General features: G+C 47.8%; 1 protein-coding gene across 1 annotated transcript; it reads right to left on the reverse strand.

The window, feature by feature from the left end:
- Positions 1–9,231: 9,231 nt before the first annotated feature.
- SERPING1 (serpin family G member 1) lies at positions 9,232–24,815 on the reverse strand. The gene is made up of 8 exons (XM_075545692.1): positions 24,691–24,815; positions 24,127–24,207; positions 21,441–21,936; positions 19,402–19,536; positions 15,421–15,624; positions 15,088–15,227; positions 10,809–11,028; positions 9,232–9,732 (listed from the first exon to the last, which is right to left on the reverse strand). Exons 2-8 carry the CDS (start codon positions 24,181–24,183, stop codon positions 9,479–9,481), a joined length of 1,506 nt encoding a protein of 501 aa, XP_075401807.1. The 5' UTR covers positions 24,184–24,207; positions 24,691–24,815; the 3' UTR covers positions 9,232–9,478.
- Positions 24,816–26,288: the final 1,473 nt, after the last annotated feature.

Raw genomic sequence — 26,288 nt, forward strand, 5'->3', positions numbered from 1 at the left:
TGATGCTTTTCGTGTTCTTCACCAGCAACATAATCCAAATGCATCCATTCTCCTTCAGCCTTCTTCATTCAGTGTCCAACATGCATCTAAGGCCATTGAAAGTACAATGGCGTGGGTCGGTCCTCAAAGTGACCTCCTTGCTTTTCAGCACTTTAAGGAGGTCTTGTGCGGCACAGTGACCCAATGCAATGCGTCATTTCATCTCTTGATTGCTGCTTCCATTGATGATAAAGTGTCACCGCCTCCGAAACCCACGGGAGAAGTTCTACATTGTCTGATAGGGTCGCCACGAGTCAGAATAGATTCAGTGGCAGTGTGTGAGCTAACTCCTTTTTTTCCTCACAACAGGAGGGTGTGAATGCTCACACAACTGAAAGGATCGAATCAATGCCATCGAACTCTACTCTCGAAACTGTTGACTTGGGATATGTTCTCGACAACAACAAAACAAATAAAATGCAAAGGACAAAGGAACTGTTCAGCTCGCTCTTTGGATCTGAGAGGTGAGTAGGAGGGGAGTCACCTGTTCAGGGCGGGGAGCACCACTGACCTTGGGATACGCAAACAGCCATCGCTAGTCTTCCTAGTTGGGGGACCTTGAAAATTTATTTCTCAGAGGCTCTTCTTTTTGATGGCAAAAAAGGGACCATATCCTGTGATCATTATGAAGTTTCAATAACATACTGTACTGAAAAGGAAACGGACAGGGCATCGTAGAAAAGTCCAGTTCAGAGGAGGGTATGCACAGGTTCACAGAGGGAAGGGCAGTTTCCTGGGCAGAATTCTCATCCTCTATATGGGAGTCCAGAATTGACTTACATGTTGTTAGGATGCCGAACAGATTTCTATGACATCTCAGACCAAAACAGACGAGGAAGAAAGGTCTTGTAATCTAATTCCAAAATTCAGTCGATCAACGTCCCTTGGATCCTTAGGGTGTAACCCATGACTGATGGTGGGATTTGGCAGGACTGAGCAGTATTCATTAGTGGGGTTCCCAAAAGTTGAGGGGCCTGATGGCTGCTAGCAGTAACACAGTGGGGGAGGGGGGCCACTGGGGAAGGGGCTTCATATAGGCTCCCGGGGTGTGTAGAGAGAAGAGCAGGAAGTAGCAACTAAGCCAGGGCCTGCCCGTGTTTCTACTTTGGGAGAGGGCTGAAAACCCAGCCATAAAGCTGTTCAGTTTGTGGAGCAAATCTGCCATCACTCAAGGAGAAAAGGAGTGGCCTGGGGGAGGGGCTGAGGAGGCTTCCCAGCAGCCGTCACTGTCACTCCAGAATGGATTGGCCTGTTCCAAGACTTATGATTAGTGCTGATGGCTCTGAGCTTCTTCCCTGGGGAGAGTGCTCCCTGGGCCCCCCTGCTCCACAGCTCTTCAAGACACAGGGCCTGGGAGAACTTGGCAACACAGCCTTCTCTAGGGACTGGGATGGAGATGACCACTTGACTCTGAAACTAACACGGACATCCAGAGAGGTGCCTGTGTTTTAGATAAGCATGAGAATATGCATAGACCATGTACACGAGGCCAGTGTATCTATGTGCACGCATGCACGTGTGTCTGCGTGTACTCATGGGAATCCCCGAGTGGTGTGCGCGGAGAAATTGCTCAGCTGCTAACTGAAAAGTGGGTGGCTCAAGTTTACCCCAAAGTGCCTCAGAAGTAAGACCTGGCGATTGACTCGACTCCCCCCCAAATCCCCCAATATTGGAAATCGATGGTGCCCAGTTCTCCTCTGACACACACAGGGGTCACCGTGAGTGAGAAACCATTCAGTAGCAACAGTCACTGTTATTGTCTTTACATGTATACGAATGAGCCTATGTGCCCAGGAGCTAATCAAGGTATAGATTCAATAGGGTGTGGGATGGAAGGGATCATTAAAATGCTGGACTTTTGTCTGAATCACTTGAAGCAGGCTTCCCTAGGTTCAGAACTGTGCAAATCTAGGCAGCCCCTGTCCCTACGGGGGAAATTAACAGAAGCTTCTGTGCCTAGAGGCATAATGGGTTACACGTTGGGTTGGGAGTCCCAAGGTCAGCAGTTCAAAGCCACCACCAGCTGCTCCTCAGAAGACACGATGCTCTCTGTTTCTGTAAAGATTTACAGCCTCAGAAACGCCAAGGGGCAGTTCTACGCTGCCCTCTAAAGTCACTATGAATCAGAATTCAACCAATGGACGTGAGTTTTTTAGCTTCCTGTGCCTCTATGCAAGCCGTTATTCCCTGAGATCTCTGGGAGCCAAAATTGGTCACTATAAGGGAGTCCCAATTTGTGGAAGTTTTTCTGGGATGAAGGCCATCCATATTTCCCCAACATTTCTTTCTAACCTTTCAAATTGTGCTTTGGGGAAAGGTGAATGTAATTTAAGCCAAGACGCTGTCTTAGGCTTATGGTTCTCTACAGAAGCAAAACCAGTGAGGTGTATGTATTATTATATCTATAGAAATTTGTCTCAAGTACATGACTTATACAACTGCAGAAGCAGGCAAGTCCAAGTCCAGGCAAGTATGGAGTCCAGTCAGATGTTAGACTGGAGGTTTCTCGGGCTGATGATCAGCAGGAAGGTCACAGGTTGGTGGCTATAGAAGCAAAAGAGTCCAAGGTCAGCAGGTCTAGTTGTGGCTGCAGAGGCCAATGAATCCAAGATTGGCAGCTTAGCTGTTGGACTCCTGATGGCACCTGGGATTGGCAGGTAACATGGCAGACCATCGGCTCAAGTCCAAAGAACTGGAGATCAATGAGCCAGGTGCAGGATCCAGATTCAGCAAAAAGCAAGAAAGTTTTCCCACAGTGTCCATGTAACCGATAGCAGAAGCCACCTCTGAGGACATTTCCTTTCAATTGATTGGCTGCTCATAGCTGATACCATTATGGAAGTGGTTGCATTGTATTAGGTCACATCGTGGGAGGTTGTTAGGTCTTAGCCAGGGGTCCTCAAACTTTGTAAACAGGGGGCCAGTTCACTGTCCCTCAGACCCATTGGAGGGCCGGACAGTAGTTTTTTTAAAAAACTATGAAAAATTCCTACGCACACTGCACATATCTTATTTTGAAGTGAAAAAACAAATGGGGCGAAACCACCTGGTGGGTCTGATAAATGTTCTCGGCGGGCCGCATGTGGCCCGTGGGCCGTAGTTTGAGGACCCCGGTCTTAACTGTCAAATCACTGAGAATCCTGGCCCGGTCAAATTAACCCCAAACCCAACTACCGCAGTTTTCTATAGAGAATATCAACAAGTTCTCTAAAACAGCGGTTCTCAAGCTGTGAGTCACAACCTCTTTGGGGGTCCAACGACCCTTTCACAGGGTAGTCCAACTCATAACAGTAGCTAAATGAGAGTGATGAAGTAGCAACAAACACAATTTTATGGTTGGGGGTGGTCTCCACAACATGAGGGATGGTATTAAAGGGTCGCGGCACGAGGAAGGTTGAGAACCACTGCTCTAAAGTAAAATCAGCCTGGGAAAAACAAATTCGAGGTTACTGAACACAAGTTCTGGTGCTAGACAGGACTGGGTTCTACTCCCAGCTCCATTATTTACCCGGTACGAAATCTTGCATATTGTTGAAGGCGTCACCTTCCCATCTATAAAAGGTGATAGTAAGGGGTTGGTGAACGCTCAGCTATGAAACAAAGGTTGGTATTTGGAGTCCACTCTTAGGTGCCTCAGAAGAAAGACCTGGTAAGCTATTTCCAAGGATTCGAGTTAAAGAAAATCCTCTGGAGCTCAGCGTCACTCTCCGGATCTTTGTGAGTCAGTCGACCCCAAGACAACTTTATTGTATGTTCTGCAAATTTGAATCCTGAAAATGGAAGACCTGAAAATCTTCTTTTAAAAAAATGCCCTACCAAAACTCTGATCAGGGACCCAATAGATGGACGCTGACAGAGAAGAGAAACATGTAGAGCAGAACTCCAGAGTCCTAAAGAATCCAGAGTTAGCAACTCAGCCGAGGCTGGTGCAGTTCCTGAGACTCTCTGAAATCATCTTTAAGCGAAGTAAGCAGTTCAACTCAGTGAAACCTTTCAGCATTACCTGACCTCAAACTGGGTTCTCCAGAGCGGGAAAACCAGGGAAATACATGTATGTGTATACACATGAGGAGGCTTCAAAAGTTCATGGGAAATAGAATTGAAAGATGATAGAATTTTACCACAAACTTTTAAAGGCCCTCCATATATATTGAGAGATTTATCTCAAGGAAATAGATTGTTCTGTTGTACAGGTTGACAAATTCTAAGTTTGTGGTCAGATGACAGACCGGAAGCTTCTCTGGGCCCAAGTACCTGCAGGGGCTGATGAATCTGAGATCAGCAGGTCAGGGGACAGGCTGCTGACTCAAAAGCTGCAGAGACAGATGAATCCAAGATAGACAGGCACTACTGAAAGCCAGGGGCTCAAGTTCCCCAAGCTGGAGGTCAGATGATGACAGGTCATATGCAGATCCAGAGGAGATAGAGAGCAGATGAGCTTTACCAGAATGTCCATGCATATGGGACGCAAACCACACACCTTAGGAAATCCCCCTTTCAATTGACTGACTGGTCATACTGGATCTCACAATGGAACTAATTATATTGTATCCGATCTCATAACGGAAATGATTACATCGCTGTATAACCGCTCAACTACATCCTAGCTGGCAAACCACTGAGAATCACATGTGTATTTCAATTGCCATAGAGCTTTCAATTGTCTTGTGTATGTGTGTGGAAGTTGGGCTTTAAATAAGGAAGAATTGATGTGTTTGAACTTCAGTGCTGGCAAAGAATATTGAAAGTACCATGGACTGCAAAAAAGAACAAACAAATCTGTCCTGGAAGATGTACAGCCAGAATGCTCCTTAGAGCCAAGGATGGTGAGATTTTTCTTATATACTTTGGACATGTTGTCAGAAGAGACCAGTCCCTGGAGAAGCACATCATGCTTGGTAAAATCAAGAAAGAGAAAGGCCCTCAAGGATGGATCGACCCAGTGGCTGCACAATAGGCTCAAGCATCGGAACAGTTGTGAGGATGGTGCAGGACCAGGCAGTGTTTCCATCTGTTGTGCATTTTGTTGCTATGGGTTGGAACTGACTAGATGGCACACAACAACACACACACACGATGTATACACACACACATGTATGTATATACATGAGAGAAGTACAAAAAAAACCTCAAACAGAATTGCACTGGGCAGAGTGGAGCTTTCATAGTATGCACCCCCACCCCCACTCTAGGTGAGTTAGTGCACCCAGTGGTGTCACCTGGAAAGGTTCTCTCTGGTCACAGTGAATGTTTTTCTAAAAGCAGTTTGGCCGGAGCCTCATTATTTGTGATGGCCAATTTAAGAGAACAGCATGTGGCTGTGAAATTTTGTGTCCTGTTTGGGAAAAATGCTGCAGAAGCTGTTGCGATGGCAAACACAGGTTACAAGGACAACACTTTGGGAAAAACTCAAGTGAATGAATGCTTTTCTCATTTCAAAAAAGGTGAAATGTCGATTGATGCCAAACCTCGTTCGTATGTTAGTCAGCTTCCCAAATGGATGAAGATGTTGACTCCTAGTGCATTTGGGGTTCATTCTACCAGGTCAGACTGCTAATCAATTGGTGACAAGGAGGTGTGGGGAAGAGGTATGTGGATAGACTTCTCTGAATGGGGCAAGAAAATAAGCATAATTGTATTTCACATGAATGCTCACCAAAGGATTACCTCTGCAGAGGAGGACTTTAATAATCATAAAGTTGGACATGAGCACACACTGTGGAGACTGGTCCTCCTCTTCCTCTGTCACTCCTGTTATTGCCCAATGGGCACATGAACAACGTGGACATGGCGGCAGGGATGGAGGTTATGCATGGGCACAGCAACATGAACTTCCACTCACCAAGGCTGACTTGGCCGCTGCCACTGCTGAGTGCCCCATTTGTCAGCAGCAGAAACCAACATTAAATCCAAGATATGGTACCATTCCTTGGGGAGATCAACCAGCAACTTGGTAGCAGGTTGGTTACATAGGACCACTTACATCATGGAGGGCACAACGTTTTGTTCTTACTGGAATAGACACCTACTCTGGATATGGATTTGCCTTCCCTGCACCCAATGCTTCTGCCAAAACTACCATTCGTGGACTCACAGAATGCCTCATCCATTGGCATGGCATCCCACATAGCGTTGCTTCAGATCAAGGAACTCACTTCACAGCAAATACAGTGCGGCAATGGGCCCATTCCCATGGAATCCACTGGTCGTATCATGTTCCTCATCATCCTGAAGCTGCCGGCTTGATAGAGCGATGGAATGGGCTCCCAAAGACACAATTACGGCGCCAACTAGGTGGCAACAACTTGCAGGGCTGGGGCAATGCTCTCCAGGAAGCTGTATACGCTCTAAACCTGTGGCCAATATACGGTGCTATGTCTCCAATAGCAAGAATTCATGGGTCCAGGAACCAAGGGGTGGAAGCTGGAGTGGCACCACTCACTATTGCTCCTAGTGATCCCCTTGCGGAATTTTCCTTCCTGTCCCAACAACCCTGTGTTCCTCAGGCCTAGAGGTCCTGGTCCCGAAGAAAGGAACTCTCCCACCTGGAAACACAGCACGAATTCCACTGAACTGGCAGCTGAGAATGCCCCCTGGGCACTTTGGACTTCTCATGCCTTTGGATCAACAGATCAGGAAGAGTGTCACTGTACTAAGTGGTGTGACTGATCCTGATTACCAAGGAGAAATTGGACTGGTGTTACATAATGGAGGTAAAGAAGAATATATCTGGAATCCAGGAGATCCCATAGGCCGACTCTTAGTGTTACCATGCCCTGTGATGAAAGTGAATGGTAAATTACAGCAACCCAATCCTCACAGGACTTAAAATGACCCGACCCCTCAGGAATGAACGTCTGGGTCACCCCACCAGGCACAAAACCACAGCCAGCTGAGGTGCTTGCTGAGGGCAAAGGTCATACAGAATGGGTAGTAGTAGAAGGTAGTTCTACCTTCAGTTACGACCATGTGATCAATTGCAAAATGAGGTTTGTAATTGTCAGTGTATTTTCTTTTAATGTGCTTATTGCATATCTTTCCTTTGTTCAGGTATGATATGTCAGATACAATTGGTCTCAGTGTATTTTCATTTATATGTATGATAGATGATTAGTATAAGAGTGATTTCATCAATGTCCTGAAGTTATAGAATTATATATGGCTAAAGAATTGTGTACTGGTGCCAGGTTGACAAGGGGTGGATTGAGGTAGTTAGTTTATTATGCCAGCCTGGCTGATAAACACATGTAGGATTAATTGAAGCGTGGAGAGATAAATGGCTTGGTGAACCTCGCCTTTCTTGTCTCTCACTCTTTGATCATCGGACCAGTGTGCGGCTGCCTTGCTTGTTCTGTGCCTCAATTTGCAAGCTACACTACCTGTGGAACACCTAACCTGTGGATGTGTTACTGTAATTTGAGGTTCCTTCAAGATCTGCTTCGCCACACAATTGGAATTTACATCTCTTGAGCTGGGGACTGACGGTTTGTGACCTGGTTGCCTGTTGGTTACCTGCCTTGCTGATTGCTGCCTGTGCCCGGATGGCCTGAATTTCTCTACAGAGGACTACCTGGTGACCCTCAAGACTTGAAGGACTCCCAGTGTCTCACAACTATCTCACGGCTGTGAGTTGCACTGCGCCATTTGTACTGCTTTGTAATTTAACTGTTTATTTCTTGTGTTATATATCTATCTGTATGTATATAATTATTAGCAATCTGGTTTTGTCTCTCTATCGAACCCTAACACAAGGGAGTACTTGAGTGGAGGCCCTATGTCCATATGCAACCTTAATACTAAACCTATAAATATATGCACATAGATCTATTTCCCCATCATATATAAATATATTTACATATGTGCATGCCTATATTTAGCCCTCTATAAATGCCCTTTGCCTCCTACTTCTTTCCTCTATTTCCTTTGACTTTCCTTGTCCCACTATCATGCTCAGCCTTCATTTGGGTTTCAGTACTTCCTCTTGGTTACAGTATTCTTGATCACACCCTACCAGGCCTCCTACACCCTCCTCACCACCAAAATGGATCCCTTGTTGTTCCCTTGTCCCTGGGTTTGTTAAGACCACATCCTTTCTCCCCACCTCCCCTTCTCACGTCCCCATAGAACCATCAGTCCTATTGTTTTCTCCTCCGGATTGTTCATCCAGCCTATCTTATCTAGATAGAACTGAGGAGATAATAACATGCACAAAAACAAGACAGAGCAAAAAAAAAAAAAGCAACAAAGAAAACATTAATAAAAACAGCAAAAAGCTAATGACAAAACAACAACCAAGAAAAGCCTGTAGCTAGTTCAAGGACAGTTTTTTGGCCTTTAGGAGCGTTTTCCGGTCGAGTCTGATGGGGCACCAAGCCCTGGCTCCAAAGTCGATTTTTAGTCTTCGCAGTACTGTTTTTCAGAATGTCCCCCACGTGTAGTTGAGGACTAGAAGATGGTCAGCTGACCCTGGGTGGGTGTTCTGATCATCAGCAGTATGGGGGTCATGAGCACGGACACCTGTGCAGGGTCTCTCTGAGTCCATGTTGCAGCTGGGTGTTGATCCACCTCATGGAGAGTTCTCCTCATTTTAGCCGACCCCTTTCCTAGCGATTGGTGTTTCCTGACCTTGTGTCTGAAGTAAGGGTAAATCTCACCATCTGTTCTTCTAAGCATTCTGGCTGTGCTTTTCTAAGATGGATTTGTTCCTTCTCTGGCACTCCATGGGATGCTCCATATTCTTGGTCCCTCTTTGCCCTTGACCCTCTGTAGCCTTTTCCCTCACTCACTTTGGCTAATCGTAGGTTTATGCAAACAGATGTGACAAAGAGACCGTCTGTTTGGATCGTCCCTGCCACTGCCATGAGCAGAAAAGCAGAGGTGAGCTTGTTGGAGAGATGTGGGAGATAGTGGGAGCAAAGTAACATAGCCCTAGCTGAGGCTAGCTGAGACCAGTTACCACCAAGCCTCCCACTAGCCTTAGAGATGCATGAGCCAGCCCTCCGAGATCAGCCAGCTCCAACCTAGAGCAGCAAGGCCATCCAGCCGTCCCAGAAACAGTGGATGGTTGCCGCATGCACCACCAAGCTTACAGTGACTTGTTACGATGCAGCAATAGTTAATGGATCCAAGGACGCCGGGAGCCCAGTCTTCTAATCCTGAGCCAGACAGTATTGAAAGACAAACAAGAGGGAGTTGTGGTCTGCCAGGTTTTATTTGTGGTCTGGTGAACTTGAACCAGAAAAAGCTGCAGTGGTTTGGTGAGCATGACAGAACCTGGGGGAGGGACGAGCAGGAGCGGGTCTATTCCTCAGGCCCAGGGGTCCCATCAGCTAATGACCAGAGGACACCTGAGGTGGGAGGTGGCTGGGGGCAAGTTGAGGGAGCAGCAGCTGCTGGCTTTGAGATTGGCAGCCCACCCCCCTACCCCCCCGTGGAAGTCTCAGCCCCTGGGGTCATACACCCGCCCCATGAACACCGGGAACCGGTGCTGCTGGTCCCAGAGCAGGAAGAGGAAGGGCTGCTGCACCTCGAAGATCACCAAGTTGCGGGCCACAGACAGGGCGGAGGCGGCAGCCATCTCCACCCCGGACTCTGTCAGTTCCAGCGTGGCCTGGTGCTGCATCACCGACACCTCCAGCTCCGGGTCCTCTGTCAGCCCGCACAAGTTGAGGTCGTAAGAAAAGTCAAAGAATTCTAGGGCATAATCAGAGGGACACAAAGGCTTGTTCGCCACAGCATGCGACAACCCTCAGCTTCCGGAGAGGCTTGTCCTGCATGGCCTGGGCTGCTCCACAGCCTAGCGGCGCTCTCCCTCCTCCTCCCTTGCTTGCTGTGGCTGTTAGGTGCTGCATGTCAGTTTTCACACATAATAACCCCACTGACGGAGCAGAACTGCCCCATAGGGCAAACTACAAACGACGTGAGCGGACCCCCTGGACACTCTCCTGCCAGAGCCACGGGTGGTTTAGAACTGCCCATCTTTCGGTTAGCAACCAAGCACTTAGGCATTTCTCCACCGGGGCTTGTCTGATTTGATATCTAGTCTAGTCATGGCATCCTCTCTCAGCGTGCCCATCTCCACGCCAACCATCACTCTCTCAAGAGGTGAGACATCGTTCATCAAATCTTGGAAAAGGGATGTCACTGCTTCCCGGCCTCCAAGGACCTTGGAAGTGAGGAACCGTTATCAGAGCAGAGTGGAATGTTATCAAGGGAGATCACAGACGAGGATATGATGTCATCTACCAGGAAAGGGATCGTATAGCAGGTGGTCAAGTTCTCCAGCAGGACCTGAAGTGTGATACTTGGGCATGAGGTCAAATACCAGGAAGGGAGGGGAAAGGTTAGGAATTGGGGTTCTGTGGCCACTCTGCACCGAGACACTTCCAGAGGGTCTTACCCAGGAAACGTCTTGCCTGTGCCAGGGGGTGGTGCGGTGTTGGGAAACACCTCTGGGGAAGGTGTGTCCACAGCTCACTCGGCACACCTGCTTGTCCCCGTGTTTACATTCCAGTAAACCAGAGTGGCAGTCATTGAGAGAGCCGGGGAGCTGAATTTGTGTTCTGGTTCACCTATAAGTAGCTCCAGGAACCTTGGGCAAGCCCTGCAAACTTTCCTCTACCATCCAATGGGATCTGGCCCTCCAACTCACAGGGTTGAGAGCCTGCGAGGATGCATATCAGGGCACTCTACACAAGGAGACCCAAACTTGGGGGCTCCTCTTTACCCAGATGGCCTGGGGAGTGACCCCTGGCCTGCCAACCACTCACCCATTTTCTCCATGATTCTCAGCATGTTCTGGTTGCTCTGTACTTTGATGCGTGGCATCGTCACCAGGGTGGGCTGGAACCTGGATGACTCCAGTTTCCTCATGATGGCCTTGAAAAGGGGAGGGGTGAGGGCCTTCTCCATGTCTTCAAGGTGGTGTTTTGGGTGCTGGGGCACCATGATCACCAAGCTCAGGTTGTGAGAGAGCTGCAGCTGCCCCACCTGAAGAGCAGGAGACACACCTTGTCAGTTTTTCCACCTGGCGCTCTCCTGGACCCTGACTGTCCTTCAGTCCAGCTGCCAGAGTCTGTACTGCTCCAGCAGTCAATCCTAGCACCCCAAACCAAAAATGCAAACTCATGGCCATCGAGTCATTTTGACTCATGGTGATCCTACTGAACAGAGTAGAACTTTCCAAAGCTGTGAATCTTTGGTTAGTAAAAAGCTTCTTCTTCCCCCACCCCCCACTATGGAGCAGGTGGTGGGTCTGAACTGCTGACCTTGTAGTTAGCAGCTGAGTGCATCGTTTCTTAGGCCACCATGCTATCAGGATGGGCTAATGGGGATGCCAACTGGATGAGCAGTGCTGGTCTAAGTGGGTGCTGGGGAGAGGCGGAGGGGAGGGCATGAGTTTCCATCATACAGGCCTCAAACTCCACCAATGACTTGCCACTTGCTGCCAGCTGCAGTGGAATCAACTCCACCCATGGTGTCCTCATGCATGTCAGAGGGGACTTGTGCTCCACAGGGTTTCCAAGGACTGAGCTTTAGGAGCTCGGCGGCCAGAGCTTTTTTGCAAGGAGTCTCTGAGGGGACTGAAACACCAGCCTTTTGTTCAGTAGCCAAAAGCACGACCAGTCATGATTATCAGCAAGTGACTGCATCTTCAAACTCTTGATGGCTCTTCACTGAAAGAAGCGCTGGCGGCACTGTGCGTTGGGTGTTGGGCTGCTAACCACAAGGATGACGGTTCAAACCCAGCAGCAGCTCCCATAAAGATTTACAGTCTTGGAACCCCTCACTTGATGGCAGTGGATTTGGCTTGGTGGAGATAGGGTGCCCTCACAATTAAACGTAAATCTCTTAGTAAGGCATTCAAGCTTATCCTAGTCTTACCTTTCCAACTGACATTAGAAGGATTTCCTAATGGTCAGACAGAAGTAGGACACCTGGCCCTCAACCCAGGGAGGCTGTGCTGCTTAGTAAATGGTCATGACAAGAAGTATGTTGGCTGTTACCAATGGGGGTGTTTGGGACAGCAGAGGTGACTAGAAGCCAGGGATGCTGCTGAACACAGGACAGATTCCACAAAAGAAAGAATTATGTAATCTAAAAACATCACTAATACCAAGTTTAATAAGACCATCATTAAAATGGCATAGTGTTAAATTTGAAAAGGGGACAAGAAGACTCTAGAAAATAAATATCCCAAAAGAGTTCTAATTAAATGTGGAAATGGCAAAGTACCACAACTCCACAATATTAACCCAAACCAAAACTAAAGCCAACGAGTCAATTGCAACTCCAAGTGACCCTATATATGGATTCTAAGACTTTATATCTATATGGGATCAAATAGCCTCAACTTTCTCTCTTGGAACAGTTGATGAGTTTGAACCGCTGACCCTGGGGTTGGGTCCAATACTAGTCCAACATCACCACCAGGAATAATAATTAAATTATATAACTTCATACAATTATGAAGTTATATTCATTATATTAACACAGGGTGTTAAACTTAGGGTAATCAGTGTATTTGCTATTTAAAATAATATTTATAATTTTAAAGAGAGTTTGATGCCCTAGTTTTATATTTTTAAGCTAAAGATTGTAGGAAATTTTCAGTAAGATTAGGAATGATACTGGATAAAGAATGGGAGTTGATACACTTTCCAAATTTAATTTAATTTTAAAATAGACTTTAGGTATTTAGGAAGATGGCCTAGCAGGGTTATAATTTCACCATTAAATATTTAATGTGCTTCAAAAGCAAATCAAGCATATGAGATTTATAAAGCGAACTCGAAATGCTTATGGAAATATTAATTAAGTTTGTAAATGGAATTGGTTTAAAGGAATTTAATCTGTTCAACATGATTTAATTAAACAATAATAGAAAGTTAGCATACTTTTATTTAAAAAAATTGCTCCATTATAAATAGGGTAGCAAGTTTAACTTAAAATTAAAAGGCTTAAGTAAAACTTTGAATTGTAATGTATAACAGTATTATATTAAATTAAATGTTTGCTTAAAACCCAATGAATGGTCTCCTTGAGTAAATGGCTTCTTTGCCACGAGACCAGAATGGGATGGTGCGCCATTGCCATTGCTGGACCTTTTGATCAAAGATTCTACAGAAGGATCTGGATCAAAAGGGGGGAAATGTAGGACAGGATTTTAAATCCTCACTGAATCCCGACTTTCTGAAGCACAGGGAGTGGATGAACCTGTGAAACTACTCTCCCAAGATAATCTTTAAACCACAAACTGAAAATGTGCCCTGAAGACAACTTACAACCAACCAATAAATAATTTAGCTTAGCTAGTCAACAATGTCTTCTTTGTACAGTGTTCTTTTAACCCAAAGCAAAACAAACAAGAAAAAACAGACAACATCACTTCCATTGAGTTAATTATGACTCATAGCAAGCCTGCAGGACAGAGTAGAACTGCCTTTTTGGGTTTCTGAGGCTGCAAATCTTTCAGGATCAGAAAGCCTCATCTTCTTCCAAGTGGCTGGTGGCTTCAAACTGCTGACCTTGTGGCTAGCACTCCAACACACAACCCGTTATGCCACCATGGCTTTGTATAGGATCAAATTGACAATAGAACTCAGATTAGCTAGGAAACTTGAAGACATGGGTTTATGATAACTCAGAAAAATGGAGTAAGAATGTAATCAAGGCCACTAAGCTGTCTGTAGAGGCTGTTGACTTGGTGTGTGTTCTGTTGGATGTGTTCTTGCTAAAAAAAACGCACCACAAAACAACCACCCGACAAGCAAAAGCAAATACACAAACTGCCCAGTAAACTATGAATAGCCTTTTTGTGTGTGTGCCTAAAAGTTCTCCTCCTTTGGCATTAAGAACCTTCACTTTCATACCCAGCTCCATCTACTCTTAAATTAGGGTGATGCCCTCAACAGGTCATCAGGGGCTTGTTTACTTAGTTAACATCTCACACACATGTGGCGTGATTCTAAGTACAGAGGATTCAGCAGGAAAGAATACAACCACGGTTCTTATTCCCAAAGTACCGCAAGCAAATTAACGGCCCAATTTCAGATAGTGCAAAGTTCCATGACTATGAGAGCGGGCAATGTTACAGGATGGGGGGAAGCTATTTTAAAGGTAAAGGATTCTTTATCAAAGTGACCTTTGAGCCAAGACCTGAATGAACAGGTCAGAAGGAACAAAGCAATCTGAATGAAGAGGGGTCCAGGCAGAAGGAAAAGCTCCCCATGTGGGAATGAGCTTGGTATGTTCCAAGAACAGATCTTATACTTCCCTAGCCTACGAGCGTGTGTCGCTTTGTGTCTCTCATTGTTTTCTACCTCATAGATCGGTGGGTTTTTTTCTCTCCCAATATACCAGAACCCAATAAGCAGGTCTACAAGACAAAGGCTTGGTGATTTCCTCCTACAAACGATAGCCTTGAAACCCCTATGGAAGAGCCCTACTCTGTCACATAGAGTCGCTATGAGTCGAAAACAGACTCAACAGCATCCAACAACAACAAGCTGGAAAGGTTTGGTTACAGGGCATGAGACAATTTACTAACTAGAATCCTTTGGGTTCCAAGTCTGTCTTTCCTCTCGCCTTAACCACTGAAAAATGACATTGTCCATTGGGCCATTTAATACATATGCACATACCACATACATACAAATCCACAGGTATAGCTATATACATGTACGTGTCTGCTGTACCCAGAGACATATACTCACAAGACTTAACCAGGTCACTAAGGTCTCCTGATGGATTCAGAGAAAGAGAAACAGAGGCACAGCAAAGGAAGATGATTCACTTTTTTGCCATTAGATGCAGGAGAGACGAATGAAGACACTGGAGAATACTGCCTTTAAGTTGGAAACACACATCGTCTGCTTTGGCCAAGACTAGAGAGAGGCAAAGTTGAAGAGATAGGGTAGGCATATAGCTGGGAAGAGGAGAAATGATCTGTTTGTCAGAGTGGACCCAGAAGGACCAGGGCCATGGCAGAGTAGAAATCAGGATGCTTGAGGGTTTGTGAAACAGGAGTGGGAAGGGACAAGAACTGACCTGGGCCTTCAAAGTCCGGTCGGAGAAATGGGCCACGGGGTACTTCTTGCTACTCATCATGGGCACTTTTATCACAGAAGATCTGGAGTGAAAGGGCTGCATCTTGGTTCTTTTATGATCAAATGTTGTCTTCCACTTGGCTAGAGGAAGAAGAAGGTGGAAGGCAGTTCCAGTGCCGGTGGGTTAAGGATGAAGAGGGGCTAAAAGCCTTGTTGAGAGGGCCTGGGGATGGTACATTGGGACCGAGTTGTGGAAGATGCACTGGAGTGGCAACCAGGAGGGGAGGAAGGACCCAGAATGGGAAGAAGGCTACCTGCTCCAGGGCCACCTTACCACCCAGGTAGACAGCATTGAGAAGGACAAGGCGGATGTCGGAGGGCAGGTTGTACAACAGCTGGTTGATCTTGTGGTTGGTATTCTTGGCCACCCAGTTATTGATGAGGTCCAGATTGACATCACTGTTGTTGCTCAGGACTTGGGGGCTGCTGTCGTATATGCTCTGAGAGGCATTCACAAAGGTGTCCCTTATGGCCAGGTCTGGGGGCAGGGCAAGTCAAGAGAAGGAAGCATGAGTCTCCCAAGCACACGCCTCCCTTTCCAAGCGTAGGCTTGGCGAGTGAGCACACGCCACCCAGAGGTCTTCTCGCTCACTTAATGGACACAACCTGTTGGAGCCAGGGGTCTAGCTCCCTTTGAAAGACGCAGTCCACGAAGCCCAAAGAAGGCCAATCCTGGACTCAAAGCAGGAGCACTGGGCCCTGAACCCCCTAGGCCCGTACCCGCCATGTGACTATAGCTGCGCATAAGATTCCATTTCTGAGAGACGGCTGGCTTTCCGTTGGCCTCCCTACTTGCTCTCTCTTTCCTTCCCTCAGGGGACAGACTCTCTGCTTCCGGCTTTTATTCTCCAGAGTTCAAGTCTACTGAGAAAAATAGTGTTTGGAAGAGAAATTTCTCCTGGTCTAAACAAATCGAAAGAGATTTTCCCGCAGGCTTTGCTGATGCTTAGGTACAACATAAGACCCCCGAACCTTGGCACAGTTCCAGATGGGCAGAGGGGGACTCCAGATAATGAATGTAGGTCAATTTCCCACCGAACCAGCAAGATCAAGGGTAGAGTTGATTTATAGCAAACCAGTGAAGGCGACGCTTCTTGCCCACCTCTGAGCCCTCTTGCTCGCATCCCTAAAAAGAGGGAGTTATGCCCGCGACAACATGGACGGCTCTTGAAAATATTACACTGAGCGAGGTAAGTCCGTCGCTAAAGAACAAATGGTGTAAGACCTCGTGCAGATGAAACAAAGCAAAAGCCGAGGGCTCTTGTTTTACTGAGTTGGTGGAAAATTCTACCATCCTTTAATTCCACCTTTCCATGAAACTTTTTGAAGTCCGCCCTCGTATATAGAAACCGACTACTCACGGTTGCCAGGCATGGATGGCTTGACCCCGGGGTTGCAACAGTGGGCTCAACCAGAAGAAGAACTGGGAGGATGGTGCAGGGCTGGCAGTGTTTCCTTCTGCTGCACCCAGGGTGCTTGAGTTGGCACCCACCATAACCAGGCGTGAGAGGAGGGGGAGATGGGGAGGGTTTTTTCCCCCATAGGGGGGCTGTGAGTTTATGTTGTTGTTAGGTGCCATTGAGTCTGTTTTGACCCATATCGACCTTATTTATACACAACAGAACGAAACACTGCCCAGTCCAGGGCCATTCCCCGCAACCGTTCCTTTGCTTGAGCCCTTTGTCGCAGCCATGCTGTCAATCCGACTCGTTGAGGGCCTTCCTCTTTTTCTCTGCCCTTCTACTTTATCAAACATGATGCCCTTCTCTCGGGATTGGTCTCTCCAAAGTATGTAAGACCAAGTCTTGCCATCCTTGCCTCTAAGGAGCACTCTGGCTGTACTTCTTCCAACATAGATCAGCTTGTTCTTTTAGCAGTCCAGGGCACTTCCAGCATTCTTCTCTAGCACCACAATGCATGGATTCTGCTGGGTCTTTTTTATTCAATATCCAACTTTCACATGCACAGGAGGCAACTGAAGACACCCTGACTTGGGCGAGGGGCACCTTAGTCGTCCTTGCTTTTCAATGCTCTAAAGAGATCTGGCACAGCAGGTTTATGTGTATGGTGGTGGAATATTTTGGAAAAGGACCGTCATGATGGTGGCACACTGTGAAAACTAGGATCAATGTCACTGAAGTATAAATGTGAACAATGCGTCAGCCAGTGTTTGCGTGTAGGTATTTTCAGCAAAATAAAAAACTCTACAAGTGGAGGCTGATGGACAATGGAATACCGGGCATCATTGACGAGATTGTGAAGCACCTCAGGACATAGATGGATTTGGAAGATATTAGGCTGAGTAAAGTTAGTCAAACATAAAAGGACAAATCATGGCTGAGACCACCGTTTTAAAATGAAAAGAAGGGAGGGGGAAAACGAGCAGCTGATATTAAGGGCTCAAGTGTAAAGCAAATGTTTTGAGAATGATGATGGCAACAAATGTACAAATGCGCTTGACACAATAGATGTATGTATGGATTGTGATAAGAATTGTACAAGCCCCCAATAAAATGATTTTTTTTAAAAAAGGAAAAGAAATCGAGATGGACGTTTTTTCATACCCAAAGAAACAAACTTTAACAGTTTCCAAGGAAGGGAGGGGAAACAGTAGACCAGAGGGTAGAAAGGTGTTACACTGCGTGAAGGTGAAGGAGAAGAGATGAAAACATGGGAAGGCAGCGCAAGCGGAGGTGAAGGAGAAGAGATGAAAACATGGGAAGGCAGCGCAAGCGGTTGGGCAGTTTAATATGTTGTTTTTTAAGTTGCTGAGTGCCAAGAGACTGGTCTGAATGGGAAACCCCCACCTCGTTCAGGGTCGAAAGTCAGAAAACAGAAGGTGATGACGGTGAGACTGATAGATGAATTTTTCCCTAAATTCCCTTTCTTTTTGTTCTCGGTATTTTTTTTGTTGTATCATGTCTTTCATAGTTAAAAAAAAAAAAGATACCCCCCTCCCCCACCCACACTCTTTGTTTTAAAAAGGAGTTTTAGGAACTGAATTGTAGCTTTCCCAAACGTGTGAGAATCCTGAACCATCTACTGGTGGACATGATCCTGGTTGGAAATAGGGTTTTCTTTGAGATGGTAATGCGGTCACATCTGTGTAGAGTGTGTCCTCACCCTAATCCCTTCTGCTGAGTGTGCATTCATTCTCTCTCTCTCTCTCTCCCAGGCCATGTGAAGAATGCCAAGGGACCCAGGAGCACAGGGGCTACTGATGCTGAAAGATGTCTGGCTCTCTCCCCTTAGGGTCCTGAATTCAGACGTCTAGCCTCCTAGGCTGTAAGAAAATCCATTTCACTTATTTAAAACCACTGACTTGTGGTACTTCTGTTTAATCGGCACCAGGTAATGGAACGGGTGGGGCGGTGTTAGACCAAATGACTGGCTTTCAAACGTTTTTAAGTCCTAGAAATGTGTTTTCAAATCAAGTCATCTCTGAAGTTCACAGTATAACATGATTCAGGCTGGACAGGAGCTTGAGGCAAATTCCAGCAAATTCCCTCTCCCTCGTCTATGAAGTAGTAGCCCACTCCTCACCCCTTAGCCTCCCTCCGCCCCTCCCCCCACCTAATGACTCCTGGATCTGCAGAAGTCTATATCTAGGGATCAAAGTGAAAAAAAACACTACACTAAATCATTCCGGATGGTTCTTCGTCTTCTTTATTACTATTATAATGACGAGTTAGCTCATAAAGGAATATATGGAAAGGATAACGAATTTAAATAACACTGAAGCACACAGCATATGAATCCCAAGACGACCACAACCCAAAGATTAGCAAAAATAATTTTTTGCTGCCAATTTTCTTCTTATAGTCCTAGAGCTCTCTAGCCCTGAGACCCATCGCTATCAAGCCAATCCCAGCCCATGGTGACCACGTGGGTCACAGAGTAGAACTGGTCCCCAGTCTTCTTGGCTCTAATCGTTATGGAAGCAGATCACCAGGTCTATATCCCGCAGAGTGGCTGGGTGGCTTTGAACTGTTAACCTTTAGGTGAGTAGTCAAGCTCAAGCCATTTGCGATATTCGGGGATCTTACAACCCTGCAAGTACATTCTTCTTTTAAAATGAGCTAACGAATATACATAACTTGGCTGAAGTCTCCACAGGAGAATTATTCTGCCAAGACCCTTCACTCCATCTAAGCTCCAACTTTCTCTTTGGCCTCTCGTTCTTCAATCCTGTCCCCCTCCTTAGAGTCCTTTCAGGACCCCCCTCAACAGCTGCTGACCCTCCCTTGGCTCTCACCTGGGCTGTGGAAGACCCCAGAGACTGAGGTAACACCTTTGGACATGAAAGCCTTCAGGGTCTGGTGGACGCAGGCAAAGTCCTTGGGATAAGTGAGGACGCTCTCCAGGTTTCGCTTGGTGTTCTCCCCAGCCCCTGCAACAAAGGCCAATAGGAGAGGTGATGAGGAATGGGGGACTCACCTTTTGGTAGCAGGGTTGAAGGACCAGGCTGGGATTGGGGAGTTATGCCCTGCTATGGAGAGTCAGGGACCATCAGAGCTGGAAACCTTTTTGGAAGATAATAGGTTAGAGATAGAAGGGTGGGGTAATTATGGACAACCAGAGTGTGGTTCTTCTAGGGCTTTGAACACGTTCCTCTCCCATCTCTCTGCCCATTTCAATCGCACCCATCTGAGAAAGCCTGATCCAACCACTAGCGATCGAGTTAATCCAATGAACTAAATTTTAGTCTGGATAGGTTAACAAAGGCTTACCCTATAGGTAGGGGCATTTGATCACTATTTAGAGGAGAAATCAGAAAATCATAAAAGAGGATGCCCCTCTCACTTACCTCATTCATTGTGAACTATTTGCTGTATGCATCTTCCACGCAGTATCAGTTAACACGTATTGGGCACTTACTGTGTTCCAGGTATTGGAAGTACTTCTCCCACATTATCTTCACTGAATCTCCAAAACAACCCCTTTATATAGGGACATTTACTACCCCTTCTATACAGAAGAAGAAACTTTGCGAGATGAGGAAAACCACTCATGGACGGTCACAGAGCTAACAAGCAGAGGCTGCAGGCAGGAGGCAGGGCTGCATCTTCTGGGCAATTAAGAAGCTCATGGAAACCAACCAACTGAAATTTGCCTCCTAAGGGACATTTGGCAATGTCTGGAGACATCCTGGTTGCCACAACTGGAGTGGGGTGCTGCTGGCATCTAGTGGGTAAAGGGCAGGGATGCTGGCCATCGGGGACCTCTGAAGACAAGTGTTTAAGGGCTCCCTGTAGGGTCTCCAGCATCCTTCCCTAGACTTCCCCCCTTGCGATTGATCACCCTTTGCACCCAGCGCTCGGTAGCATGCCAGTGCCGTTCCAAGGGTGCTTACCCATGGACCTTGACATGCTCCCCAGGGAATGCAGAGGGACTAATATTTAGGGGTCTTCCATGGAGGCAGATTCACCACCATTTTTTCAGGGTAGGTATCACCATGTCCATTGAATGTGTGGTTAGGAGAGGTTCGGTGGACTACTCAAGGTCACACAGGTAGGAAACAGCATTAGCAAGACTCTGTGATCATTTTCATCTCCCTTCTCACCCTTACCCCGAACAGGGTTGGTGGCCGAGGCCTTGATCTCTATGTTCTCCAATAAGGCACAGTTTGGCAAGCCGTGACCTACTTATTGACCGGCTGCCATCAAGTCCGGTGATTCTCATGGTGACTCTAGGTGTGCCGGAGCAGAGCTGAGCCCCATAGGGCTACCTTTATTGTTCTTCCCCCACCCTTGTTCTCCCCACAGGGTTTACCCAGGGCTGATCTTTCAGAAGTAGATTGACAGTCTTTCTTCCCAAGGGCCTCTGAGTATGCGCGAACCTCCAACCTTCCAGTTAGCAGCTAAGCACGTCAACCAGTTTTACCACCCAAGGCACTTACAAGCAATAAATCTCACCCCATCACCCCATCCCAGAGGCGATTGTGACTCATAGAGACCTTACAGGACAGAGTCGACTTACTCCTTTGGTTTCTGAGTCTGTAAAACTTTCTTTACAGGAGCAGACAGCCCCCATCTTTACCCTGAGGAAAGGCTGGTGGGTTTGAACCACTAATCTTATGGTCAGGAGCCCAGCCCTTATCCCACAAGGCCACCAGTGCAGATTAAGTCGTGATTAAATGAAGGAATGTCCAGGAATGAAGAGACCCCCCTCCCGGATGGAGCACATCTGCTTAACTCCTTCTCAGGAGCACAGCCTGGGAGAAGGGGTCTGGGTTGGTGGCCCTAACGGGCGTGCTCAACACACAATGTACAGAGAACTCTGTCTGGACCTTACCAAGCAGGATGTAAGTGAGGAGGCTGGCGATACTGAGCGGGGAAAAGATCATGTTTGTCTCAGCCTCCTTGATCTCTGAGAAGGCCTGGTAGAGCTTCAGGGAGAAATCGGTCAAAGCTTCCCCCAGCACACCCTGGGCCACAGCCTTCTCCAGATTGGAACAGGAAGGGAGGGGCTCTGAGCAGAAGGGCTCAGTAGGGAGTGCCGTGGAGGACTCAATGGCAGGCTGGGTAGTTGGCTGGGTAGTTAATTTAGTGGTGGGTCTTTCCGTCAGTTGGGAGGTGGGTTGGGCCGTGGGTTGAGTGGAGGGCTGGGTCGTAGATTTGGCAAGGGTTTGGGCTCTCGTGGCTGACGGCCAGGTCGAAGAGCTCACGGTGTGCTGACTGGTTGGATTCCCAGGAATGTCTGCCCATCTGTCGTGTTTCTCGCTTCTCTCTTGAGAGCTCTCCCCGGGGCTGTGGCTGGTACCATCTGGATTTGAGGAGGCTCCGCAGTCCTGTGGTTCAAGACACCGAGTTTCGTTTTGCCCATTAGGCAGCACATAAACAACTCAACACGGGAAGGGGTGATGGGGAGGTGAATAAGGTCCTCCACGAGGAGGGTGTCATTGCTGAGAAAGCCTGGTGTGTGAGCAGTCTGTCCTGGGGTCACGGTCACGGATTCCTCCAGAGAGGGGATGCTGTGGGGAGTACTGAAGCAGAGATCATCTCTGCAAGAGGGAAGGGCAGACGGGGGTTCTTTCTCTCTGACCAACTGCTGCCATACAGAAAGCTGTCGTCCAAGCAATGAAGCTGGAGGGACAGTGGCCATTTATCCATGTTCTTGTCATTTCTTGAAATAGCTGCCTGGCCCGAATAGACATTTCAGCTTGTGGCCTTCATTTCATCACAATGGGTTGTCCACATTTTGAGTTGCCACTCATTAGTGGGCAGTGAAAACAACCAACATTTCAAAAAGGAAGGGGATGAAAGAAGGGGAGAGGTGTTGGTCAATAGTTTTCGTTGTTCTCCCTGGGTGGAGGAGCCCCGGTGGTGAGATGAGTTTTGAGTTAGACTGCTAGCCACAAAGACAGTGGTTCAAACCCACCAATTGCTCCGACAGAGGAAGACGAGGCTGTCTGCTCCCTTAAAGATGTATAGCCTCGACACTGGGAGGGAAGGGGGTGTACAAAGTGGGAACTGATCTCAGGGATCTACATGTAACCTCCTCTCTAGGGGATGGGCAATGGGAAGGTGGGTAGGGGAGACGCCCGGCAGTGTAAGATAAGATAAAATAATAATTTATAAACTATTAAGGGTTCATGGGGGGAGGGAGGAGTAGGGAGGGAGGGGAGGGAATAAAAGGAAAATGAGCTGATTCCAGGAATCCAAGTGGAAGGCGAATTTTGAGAATGACGAGGGCAATGAATGTATAAGGGTGCTTTACTCAGCTGATGTATGTATGGATTGAGATAAGAGTTGTATGAGCCCCAATGAAATGATTTATTAATTAAAAAAAAGATGTATGGCCTCGGGAAGCCACAGAGGGAGTTCTATTCAATCTTTAAAAAAAAATTTTTTTAAACATTTTATTAGGGGCTCATACAACTCTTATCACAACACATACATATACATACATCAATTGTATAAAGCACATCTGTACATTCTTTGCCCTAATCATTTTCTTTTTTTCCCCCCTTTTCTTTTTTTACATTTTATTAGGGGCTCATAAAACTCTTATCACAATCCATACATATACATACATCAATTGTATAAAGCACATTCGCACATTCCCTGCCCCAATCATTCTCAAAGCATTTGCTCTCCACTTAAGCCCTTTGCATCAGGTCCTCTTTCTTTTCCCCCTCCCTCCCCGCTCCCCCCTATTCACTCTTGAGGGTGACTGTAAGTCAGAATCCACACGATGAATCCCACACGATGAATCGACCTATATGTGTTTCTGAGCCTGCAACTGTTAACGGGTGTAGAAAGCCCCTTCTCTTGCTGATCTCAGCCCAACGCATAACCATTATGCCACCAAGACTCCTGGATGGCGCTCAGAGATGCTGAACAATCTTCGACAAGACACAGGACGGCCCTTCCTGGCAAAGAATGCTATTGTCACAGACGTCCACAGTCGTCCCACTGTGACACCACGTATACCCTGATTTCTCAGATGAATAAATGGATGCTCAAACCTACTAAGTCAGTAGCCCAGGGTCTCCGAAGTGAGGGGAAACAACCGCGGTGAACCCAGTCTTGTCTCATCACTGTCAAGGGACATAGTATCAAGGGACATTGCAGATGTCCACCAGCACACGACAGTCTCTCTCTCTCTCTCTCTCTCTCTCTCTCTCTCTCTCTCTCTCTCTCTCTCTCTCTCTCTCTCTCTCTCTCTCTCTCTCTCTCTCTCTCTCTCTCTCTCTCTCTCTCCTCTTTGCCCTGCTTGATGGAGAAGGTAAGGTTTGTTGATTCCCAATTTTGGAAGTCTGGCGAACATGACCGCCCAGGATTTGAACCTGTGTCTGACTCCAGTCCAGCTCTCTTCCCTGCCCCCACCCCGCTCCCCGCTTTAGAAAGGCAGACACTGGGATCAGCGCAGACTTGCTGAGCACAGAGCTGCTCTCCTCACTCTGCGGGGCATTAGGAGTTAATCCTCAGCACCCCCCTCCCGCCCCTCCTCCACCCCAGGAAGGGGCCCCGCTCACCCGAGCCTGCAGCAGCAGCAGCAGGAGGAGGGTCAGCGGGGTCAGCCTGGAGGCCATCTGGGCGGCGGCGTCTGCAGGGACCTGTGGAGGGAGCCAGCTTCGGAGCTGACTCTGACCCCGACTCACTTCGGGACCCCCACCCCCTCGCGGGCCCGCCCCCATTCCGTTCCCAGCCCCAGCAGTTCTCCAGGAGCTCCCCCAGCTCCCCTCGGGGCCACCTACTCCGTGGCTCCTCCCTTGGTTTTGTTTTCCCCAAACCGCTCCCTTTCCCGGCACCCGCTGGCCTTTCCCCTCCTCCCCACCCCTGCCCCTGCGCCTGGGTCCTAGCCCATCTGTTCAATCTTGGGGGTCCCGCTTTGGCCAAACAATGAGGCCGCAGACGGGAGGAGGAGGGGAGGTGCAGAGAGGGCTGGGGGCTGCAGCCCCGGGAGGAGGAGGGGACAGGGAGGAGGAAGAGGCTGAAGTCGCCAGTAGAAGCAAGCCTGCGGAGATCAAAGTGGGTTGGGAGGGGAGGAAGGCAGCCTGGGGACCCCCGCCCCCCTCCCAGCCCCTCTACCCCAAGACCTTTCACTGTGTGCTCCCAGCCAGAGCCAACTGCTCCCAACTCCTGGTCAGCGGTCAGCCTCCGTGTGGACTGCGTGGACAAGCCTGCCGGGTCAGCGAGGGTGGGGTGAGGGGGGCAATCTTAGCTATTGGCTGGCCCAGGACACTGCCCAGTTACAAATTAAGCATGATTGATTGCTGGTGTGAATTCCCGTAAATCCCGGAGGGATGGACCCCACTTCTGGGTTCTAGTGTATGGGCTGAGGCCAGGGACTTCCACTAAAGTCCCGTGGGAGTGGGGTGGGGAAACTTGGGTGACCCTCTCAGTTCCACAAACCAGAGACCTCTCCCATCTTCCACTTGCTGGGCTTCTTGGGTCTGGGGGGAAATGGGCCACTACCACTTGTTTTACAGTTTTAAAGCAAGACTTTTAGGAAATTGCTCATCTCAATATTGCTGATCTTCAAAGTAACCCTTTGGAAATTGGTTAGAGTGTGTCCACTGGACAGGACCCCCGGTGGCCTAGTGGGAAACACATTAGAATGCTAATCAAAAGGTCAGCAGTTCGAAACCACCAGCTGCTTTGCAGGAGAAAAAGGGGGGCTATCTGTCCCCTTAACGAGTTCTGGTCTCCGGAACTCACAGGGCTGTTCTCCTCTGTCCTATAGACTCGCTATGAGTCAGAGTGGATTTGGGGGCAATGAAAGATGTCCACTTGATCGTTGGGAGACAGAGTCTTAGAGCTGTTAAACATTTGTCCCACGGTCACTTTCCTTCAAAAGGAAATCTGGACTCTGACTTAAGTCTGTTGGTGTCCCAACAACCCTGTCCCCATTCTCCCCCATGCCTCCATGAGCTTCAATCAGCGTTTCTTCCCCTGTGTGAAGCGTGGGGCAAAGGGTTAACCCGCTCATCTGCCAACAAAAAGGTCAAGGTCTGCAGCTCAAGCTGTGGGTTGCAAGCCCTTTAGGGGTCAAACAACCCTTTCACAGGGGTCGCCTAAGACCATCGGAAATTACATATTTCCGATGGTCTTAGGAACCAAGACACCACTTCTCGATCTGTCTTCAGGTGGATCCGCCCACATGCAGATACCCTGGCGTGAAGACTTACCCATGCTACACTTTGCTTCCAGACAAAATTTCATTTATTTGTCATTAGAAATAAATATTTCACAATATATAATTACCTATTGTTTTTGTGATTCATCACTCTGCTTTCATGACCGGATGTTCAATTTGTAACAATGAAAATACATACAGTAACAATGAAAATAGTTTTATGGTTGGGGGGGTCACCACCACATGAGGACCTGTATGAAAGGGTCGCGGCATGAGGAAGGTGGAGAACCTCTGAAGAGGCTCCTCAGAAGAAAGGCCTGGTGATCTACTTCCCAGGGGGCACAGTGCTACTCTGACCCACTTGGCACCATGGGCTGGGGTCAACTGGTTAGCAACTGGTTTCTCTCTTGCAAAAGAGACAGCGCTTCGGAGCCATCCAGTCCAGCAAGCATTTTGCCTAACATGGAGCTGAAGTGCCTGTCCTGGGGTAAGGGCTGAGATTGCTGGGCTGGGAACCAAGAGATCAGGCCTGTGCATGACTCAGGCAGCTTGCTTTTG

Source organism: Tenrec ecaudatus, chromosome 4 (genome assembly GCF_050624435.1).
Source record: "Tenrec ecaudatus isolate mTenEca1 chromosome 4, mTenEca1.hap1, whole genome shotgun sequence".
NCBI lineage: Eukaryota > Metazoa > Chordata > Mammalia > Afrosoricida > Tenrecidae > Tenrec > Tenrec ecaudatus.

Coding starts and splice junctions, on each gene's coding strand:
- SERPING1 (XM_075545692.1), bottom strand. CDS start 24,183: ATGGCCTCCAGGCTGACCCCGCTGACCCTCCTCCTGCTGCTGCTGCTG. Junction 21,937..24,126: donor TGCTGCTGCTGCAGGCTCGG/GTGAGCGGGGCC, acceptor CTTGAACCACAG/GACTGCGGAGCCTCCTCAAA. Junction 15,228..15,420: donor CAATGCTGTCTACCTGGGTG/GTAAGGTGGCCC, acceptor TTCTTCCTCTAG/CCAAGTGGAAGACAACATTT.